Source organism: Salvia hispanica, chromosome 1 (genome assembly GCF_029641045.1).
Source record: "Salvia hispanica isolate PSC_SH4W2 chromosome 1, Shi_PSC_v1, whole genome shotgun sequence".
NCBI lineage: Eukaryota > Viridiplantae > Streptophyta > Magnoliopsida > Lamiales > Lamiaceae > Salvia > Salvia hispanica.
In genome coordinates this window covers 16,824,995-16,833,400 of record NC_142692.1, presented here as the reverse complement: position 1 = coordinate 16,833,400, position 8,406 = coordinate 16,824,995, and the positions used below count along the sequence as shown (strand labels likewise).

Genomic DNA, 8,406 nt, shown 5'->3' with positions numbered 1-8,406 from the left:
ATTGTAGTTTCTGGGACCGTCTCCTTGCACGTAGTTTATTTCTTCCACAGTTGATATGGCAGTTTCGGGTGCATTGACTGCCACTATGGAAGTTGCCGGAATTGGATCTTCCTTCCTCGAGATGTCCATTTGATCAATCCTGACTCTAAGTTCTGCTAACTCCTTAGCAAAAGAACTTTCCTCGGCCTCTTCTATGGCTGCTACTCTTCTCGTGGCATGCCTTTCCTTAGACCACCCCCGACTGTTGGTGGCGAACTCCTCGATCACCGCCATGGCATCCTCTCCTGTCTTTCTTAGAAATCCTCCATTTGCCCCTGAATCAAGCATAACACATATTTTCTCGTTAAATCCATTATAGAGGATTCCTACCTGATGGTCTATGGAAAAACCATGGTTTGGGCACTTTCGAAGAAGAGCTTTGAAACGAGCAAATGCCTCATAGAGGGGCTCGTTATGGCCTTGTGTGAACTGAAAGATCTCACTTTTGAGCTTCAAAATAGTGCCTGGCGGGTAGTATTTGTCGAGGAAGGTAGCTACGATGTCCTTCCATGTGGAGACCTTTTCTGGTGGCATACACTCAAACCACTCTTTAGCAGAATCAATCAATGAGAATGGAAAAAGTCTTACCCGTATGGCATCGTCGTCGACACCATTTAATTTCAGAGTGTTTGCGATTTCCACGAATTTGGAGAGATGGCGGTTAGCATCTTCAGTCGCCCTACCTGCAAAAGGAGTTTGCTCGACCCTTTGGATAAGGCGCATGCGTAACTCAAAATTGTTAGCATCAATACGAGGGCCGTTAGGAAAAGTGATCATATTCCCATGATTGAACATGTTCATCACAGGTAATGTTTCTCTGTTCTTCTTTTCCATGGCTTCTCGGGCTGCTCTCTCCGCATCTCTCTCATCCATCAGCAACTTCACCATCTCCTGCAGCTTCTCAATATCTGTTCGGTCACCCATTGTTCCTGATCCTTTTTCACTTCTTATTATTCTACGAGTTCTTTCAAGTTCTAAATCAAGCGGCTCTAAGATGTACTTCCCAGAACGCGTTCGCATACAAAACCTGCAAGACTCGAAAAAAAACAAATTAAACAAAAAAAATTAAAACAGAAAGCAATAAAAATAAAATGAAAGCGATTAAAATCCAAAGTAGTAAAATTATCCGTTTGAAGATATCACTCCAAAGTGAATTGTCTTCCCCGGCAACGGCGCCAAAAACTTGATGCACTTTTTATTTGCACTATAAATACCTGCAAGTATACAGAGTAGGTATAGTATAGCAAAAGGTTAGTACCGGGTATCGAACACGGGGAAGATGTACACAAAGTGTCTATCTTCTACTAGAACTCAATTACTATCTGGAGAAGCAAGAATTATTGGAAACTTTTTGAAAATAGTAAATATTAAAAACAGTAAACAGCTAAAAACAAGCAAATCACGGAGAGAAAAGTATAGAGATAAGGGGAATTCCAGGGATGTGCTTTCGCTTTAATGGTTATACAAATTCCAAACTACAATACCCTAGCACAGTTAATACTTTGAAAGGACGAGTCACCTAGCTTATGCTCATGCAATACAAACGTTGATTACTAACATTAGGGTTGTCGATCCTAACACGTAACTCCAAAAAGCTCCTAAGACCCTTGAAAAGTCCTCACTCTCAATTAACAGTGCTGTATTAAAGGAAGCTAACTGTAGTGTCTACTAAGTGGATCTAACTCGCTAGAACTCTGTCACAGTTATGAAGCAAGTTGTATTGAATCATACATAATTGTGTCACTCAATTATGAAGCATCATGATTAACTTAGGGAAGAAACAAAGTAAAAACAAAACGGATATTAAATAGAAAACGGAATTGTATAACCAAAGTTGCTACTAACACATCCCTAGAATCCTATGAGTTTAGTTACACATGACTGAATAAACTAAAAACATAGATTGAAGGGAAAGCAATTTGAACATAAAACTAAAGCAAATAAAACCCGTAGGTTGAATCCTTGTCGTTCTTGATGTTCTTGAAATCCTTCTTCAACTCCTTGCACAATTGAAGTACTCTAGCTTTTGATCTCTATGAATGTGTTCTTGTTGTGTGTCGGAAAAAAAACTCTCTTCTTGATGAAGCTTGAGGTCCTATTTATAGGGGAAGATTATTCCTCATCATAGAAGGAAAAGATCTTCAAAATTTGGTAAATCTTGGAGCAAATCTAGGGCTGGTCGGATTCGCCGCCTTTCTCCGGCGGGCCGCCGCACCTTGGCCGGTGGTCGCCGCGTTGGAGTCCAGAGACTCTGACCCTTCGGTGGCGGACCGCCACATGTCCTCCGGCGGTCGCCGGGCGAGACTCTTCTCCTAGCGTAAATTTCCGAGGCGGGCTGCCACATAGCTTTGATCGCCGGGCGCCGGCGGTCGCCGTACAACTTCGCGGCGGTCGCTGGTCGTCGTCTGACTCCAGATTTCCAGACTATGCGTTTTTACTCCCCTTTTCGGCTCAAATATGCACATTTCTCACAAAACACGTCAAAATACCAAAATGTATAGAATATGCAAATAATGGACATGTAGAGTGATTTTGATAACAAAAACGGACCAAATAATGGCCTTAAAACAGTGCAAAATTCGGGCGTATCAAGCGTACGGGTTGGCCGGTCTAGTGGCTTGGTTTGTGGCCACATTCCAAGTCATGTATGAGCAAATATGGTAAACGTCTATGGAAAAATGACTGATCAGTTGAATTTTTACAATGGAAATGATTTTTAGTGCCTCGGGCCTTCTTAAAATTAAACCCGATGGTTACTTATTGCATGATAAATATTATTTTTATAACTTGTTTTCGGCGTAGTCCACTGAGTATTTTTATAGTACTCAACCCTGCATGTGTTTTCCTTATGTGCAGGTTGAGCGGCGACGAGCACTTGCTGGTGTTGAGCACAAATAAAATTTGAAATCTTAATTGCTTATCGTTAAACTTTGGGTGTCGTTGTGTCTTCATACACGACGCCACTCCTCTTGAACGCTTCCGCTGGAATTTACTTTTACTCATTTCTCGTTTGACTTTGAAGCCGTTTATCTTTGAGAATTTAAGACTTATTTTTGGATAATGTCAAATTTTTGTCATTTCTTTTCGAATTATTATTAATGGTCAAACTTTTAATGAAACCCTAGTCTTATTCTTCGTCTGTTTTAAATTTCTTTAAGTCGCGACCACCCGTAATTATTAACTCTAAAGGGCGGTCGTGACATTGATACTCTTGACACGAATCGGCCGATAGTAGTAGACGTAGGGCTGAAACCCGACGGATGAATCTCGGGTGGGTGGATTGGTGTTCTGGCTACCAAACGACGGAAATGGTGTGAAGGAATTGGTGTTTCACGCCATTTACAAGTTGCCAGACGCCCCCTAACTAAGTTAATAAAGCTAGCTAATTAAGGATAGGGATATGTCATAAGCCCATAACACTCCTATGCTTTTTTTAACCATAAGCTTAATTTAACTATGGACATATATATTCTTACCATCGGGTAGCGCATAACCCCTTTTAAATGTAGAACATAGAACCAAATAAAATAGGTCATTATAAAAGGTTATTATAAGATCATTTTTAATTCATTATAGAAAATTTGCATTTTAAAATACACAAAAAAATCCAAAAATAAACTAGTTCATTTTAAGAATCAGATTACTATATTGAACTAATAATGAAATAACAATGACTTTAATGGTCTCCTACAATGAACTGTTTTTTCTTTGTTTTGCATTGAAGATTGATTCTGTGTTATCACAATTCTCCAACCATAAGCTTAAAATTAAGTAAATATATAGTATGTGTCAGTTTATTATAAATGGGAAGTTAAAATATATAGTATGTGTCAGCCTATTGGAATTGATATGTTAGTTTTTATTTAACCGTCGATAATTGGTTACGATTTCAAAAGTGGTATTGACAATCCAATTAAAACCAGATATTCATCCCTATGGAAAGTTGGTACTGAAGTTTCAATATTGTTAATCACCCCTAATTACAGCTTCACCCCTAATTACAGCTTTAGACTATCTAAAAATTAGAACATGGTTCATAATATTAATTAACATTTAATCCTATCAAAGTAAATATGGAAAATTGAACTTAGTTGCGTCTCAAGGGGTTTCCTCTCTTCCCTCCTAAAATCTCTCCAATGCAGTGACTTCCATTACCCCTCCATCTCTCTCTCCTCATTACCGCGCTCATGCATGCTTCTCTCTCCTCTCATCGACATCCAACCTCCAAAAAAAAAGTAAAAAAAATCCAAAGTTCCTCCCTGCCCTCTTTCCTAGGGCGCCCTCGCCGGCTCCCTCCCTAAACCAATGGGCAACTGCTGCTCCCAGCCTGACGACACCCTGCCCGCCACCGACACCCTTCCTGCGGACGACACAGTCCCCACCAACGATGACGCAACCGATACCACCGCTCCTGAAGCCCCCCAAATGACCACCCCTCCCACATCCGAATCCCCAAAAGCCGGTTCACCAAAGGCCGGTTCACCCCCAAAGGCTGGTTCACCAAAGGCTGGGCCGATGATGGGGACGGTCCTGGGGCGGGCGATGGAGGACGTCAACAAGCACTACACGATTGGGGAAGAGGTGGGGCGGGGGGAGTTTGGGGTGACCCATCTTTGCACGGACAAGAAGACGGGGGAGCAGTTCGCGTGCAAGATCATAGCGAAGCACAAGCTGGAGAGCAAGGAGGACGTGGAGGATGTACGGAGGGAGGTGCAGATCATGTACCATCTCACGGGGCAGGAGAACATTGTGGACTTGAAGGGGGCCTACGAGGACGCGCACTCGGTCCATCTCGTGATGGAGCTTTGTGGCGGCGGGGAGCTCTTTGATCGGATCATTGCCAAAGGCCATTACACTGAGAAGGAGGCCGCAACGCTCATGAGAACCATTGTCCAGATCGTGCACACTTGCCATATGATGGGAGTCATTCATAGGGATCTCAAGCCGGAGAACTTCTTGATGTTGAATAAGGACGAAGATTCGCCACTCAAGGCTACGGATTTCGGCCTCTCCGTGTTTTATAAACCGGGAGAGGAATTCAAAGATGTAGTCGGAAGCGCGTATTACATAGCTCCTGAGGTATTGAAAAGAAGCTACGGAGCAGAAGCTGATGTTTGGAGTATTGGTGTCATGCTTTACATTCTTCTTTCTGGGGTTCCTCCTTTTTGGGCAGGTACGTCACATTACTTTAATATTTTATGTCTTGACTAATTATGCATCATTCCCATTAAACAATATTTCCAACTTCAAGAGAAATAAATACAATCTAATAGAGGCAAGGTGGTATTGAATTCTATGTAAGTTAACATTAGTTTAAATCGTCTGATTTGGACAAGTCTGCATGGATTTATTTTTTTATCATTCTAAAAAATCCTCAAACTAGTTAGAATTAGACAATAATTATTTACTGCTTCCAACTTCAAGAGAAATACAATCTAATAAAGGCAAGGTGGTGATGAATTTTGGGTGTAGAATCGGAGGCGGAGATATTCAACGCGATTCTAGAGGGACACGTAGATTTCTCAGCGGACCCATGGCCGACCATTTCGAATGGGGCAAAGGACCTAGTGAGTAAGATGTTGGCTTCAGACCCCACCCAAAGGCTCACAGCAGCCCAAGTGCTCAGTAAGTATATCTATATAGTATATATATTCTTGGGGATGTAATCAAATGCAAATTCTAAATATCATACAAATTTCAAACCATGATATGTGCCAAAATCTTGAAACTTTACTATTTGTTGACATTGTGTTGACACTATTGAGGAGTTTGGAGTTTTTATAATAGAGTTTGCATATAATCTTGTTTGTGAATTGCATTGCAGATCATCCTTGGATTAAGGAGGAAGGAGAAGCACCAGATACTCCACTAGACAACGGGGTCCTCAGCAGGTTGAAACAATTCAGAGCTATGAATAAGTTCAAGAAGGTAGCGTTGCGAGTGGTCGCGGGGTGCTTGTCGGAAGAAGAAATCATGGGGCTGAAACAAATGTTCAAGGGGATGGATACGGATAACAGCGGAACGATAACCCTAGAAGAGCTGAAGCAAGGATTGTCGAATTCCGGAACAAAGCTCACCGAAAGTGAAGTCCAACAACTGTTGGAAGCTGCCGATGCCGATGGAAATGGCACCATAGACTATGAAGAATTCATTACAGCAACAATGCACATGAATAGAGTGGATAGAGAAGAACATCTTTACACCGCCTTTCAGTTCTTCGACAAAGACAACAGCGGGTAATTTTCATTTCACTCATGCACACCTCTTTTCATGGCTATAACTTGCTCATTTCTTTTCAAACTATATGTACCATCAGCTACATTACCGTTGAAGAACTAGAGCACGCTCTCAAAGAATATGGCATGGCTGCTAACAAGGACATCAATGAAATCGTCTCCGAAGTTGATGCTGATAATGTAAGAATAATACTCCCTTTGTCTCAGCCTAAGTGACACGTTTTCTTTTCACACGTGTTTTGAGAAAATGATACTATTAACTATTTATTACCATTTTTACAACACACGTGCGATAAAGAAATGTGTCACTTAGACTGGAACGGAGGGAGTAATAAACTAGTATTTTGTAATAGAAATAATGAAATTAGTGATGGATTACATGTTTAAAAACTGTGCAGGATGGTCGGGTGAACTACGAAGAATTTGTAGCTATGATGAAGAAAGGTAATCCAGATAAGGCTATAAAGAAAAGAAGAAGTGGTGTTTTTACTGAGGGCCCCCAAGAGTAATTTATGAGTATTTTTTTGTGTATTTTCTAAACTGAATATGCAAATATATTGTCGTTGATGGAGGGAAGTGATACTAATATGATAGGCTTTATGTACAAATATATTTAGATTTGTATTGTAGCATTTTTCTAAACATAACATGTATAATGATGTCTAAGAGAGGAAAAAGAAAAGGGCCCAGTCTTGCTCTTCTATTCCTCTTAGTAACTGAGTTAATTCGCAAAACACTAAGCTCATTCTCTACCTCAATGCTACACTACGTGTTCATTCATTCAACAACTAAAGAATAAAGTGATAAATTAATCTATTGTAGTCGAAAATGGTTTGTAGTTTTCATTTTAATTCTAAGTCGCTTAACACACATTGAACACATAAAAAGAACTAAAATAGCTAAAGGTTAATGACTGGGTTTGCACTCACAATGTGCTCGTAAATTACAGAGTACTTTCACTGCTCGGTAATTTTACTCGCTAATGCTCGTGTTTTTTGTAGTATACAAATATTCCACACAATAGTTTGAGAATGTTACGGACTCAATTCCCACATCGGTTGTGAGAGCAACTGATGTGGGATATATAGGCTAAATGAACTCTCTCTTCTAACAGGCTAGTCTTTTGGGATGAGTTCTTCTGTCGGAGTGGTGGTCTGGCAAAGAACCAGCCGTGACCAACGAGGACGTTGGCCCTAAAGGAGGGTCGAATGTTACGGACTCAATTCCCACATCAGTTGTGAGAGCAACTAATGTGGCAGGCTAGTCTTTTGGGATGAGTTCTCCTGTTAGGTCTGTATCACCATCCATCCCGTTTTTCCAGTTTAACTATTTAATCTTTCTCTTACTTTACGTTGATAAAGTGAAAAATTACTCTACGTTGATAAAGTGAAAAAAATCCCGCTGAGGCTACTTGAGAACACCTGAATTTCATTCACCGAATCTTACTCCTTCGGCCTTTTATTCTGCCAGTTCTACCACGAGCGTATCCACTGTTGCAACCTTGTGATGCACTCATGATCTCCCATCCTTTCACACTTGAGTTTCCTATAGGTTCTTGCAATCTTAAGTCTAATCGCTCTAAGATATCCTTCCAGAGCGCGTTTACATGCACTGCTAGTAGAAAATTGAAAACAAAAATTTAAAACCAGTAAAAATCCATCTGCTAGTATTCTAGACTTTTCTAAGATATCAATCTAAACGTAAAAGTATTCTCAGGCAATGGCGTTAAAAACTTAATGCACTTTTTATTAGTACTAAAACTTCTGCAAATATACATAGTATTTCTAGTATAACTCAAGGTTAGTACAGCATATCGAACACGGGAAAAAGTTACACAGATTGACTATCAAGTACTCAGTTTCAAATTCTATTTAGAACAACGGAGTTTAGTTTGGAAAACACAATTAAATAAACAAAAGCAAATAAATAGCAAAGTGAATTAAAGCATAGAATGAATTGACTTGAAAAAACAGAGGAGACAAAGGGAATTATAGGGATAAGATTCACTACTTCAGTTTATTCAATATACAATTATGATATCCATACAACAACGCCAGGGTTACTAAGGCAAGTTACCTAATTGCTGCAGTTGACCGAACAAAGTGGAATACTATCATTAAGGTTGTCAATC

The 8,406-nt window shown here is 40.2% G+C and overlaps 1 protein-coding gene and 1 non-coding gene across 2 annotated transcripts; both read left to right on the top strand.

Annotated features, from left to right (window-relative positions):
- The first annotated feature begins 385 nt into the window (after positions 1 to 385).
- On the top strand, positions 386 to 492 carry LOC148933343 (small nucleolar RNA R71). Its single transcript, XR_016134810.1, has one exon. It is a non-coding gene; the product is annotated as a small nucleolar RNA R71 (small nucleolar RNA).
- A 3,742-nt stretch (positions 493 to 4,234) lies between these two features.
- On the top strand, positions 4,235 to 6,991 carry LOC125218743 (calcium-dependent protein kinase 34-like). Its single transcript, XM_048120480.2, has 5 exons — positions 4,235 to 5,212; positions 5,512 to 5,664; positions 5,864 to 6,275; positions 6,356 to 6,455; positions 6,674 to 6,991. Exons 1-5 carry the CDS (start codon positions 4,345 to 4,347, stop codon positions 6,782 to 6,784), a joined length of 1,644 nt encoding a protein of 547 aa, XP_047976437.1. The 5' UTR covers positions 4,235 to 4,344; the 3' UTR covers positions 6,785 to 6,991.
- Positions 6,992 to 8,406: the final 1,415 nt, after the last annotated feature.

Bases quoted from the DNA above. Each gene is read 5' to 3' on its own strand.
- LOC125218743 (XM_048120480.2), top strand. From the start codon at position 4,345: ATGGGCAACTGCTGCTCCCAGCCTGACGACACCCTGCCCGCCACCGAC. The intron at 5,213-5,511 runs GTACGTCACATT...TTTTGGGTGTAG, and splicing joins GGTTCCTCCTTTTTGGGCAG to AATCGGAGGCGGAGATATTC. The intron at 6,276-6,355 runs GTAATTTTCATT...ATGTACCATCAG, and splicing joins TTCGACAAAGACAACAGCGG to CTACATTACCGTTGAAGAAC.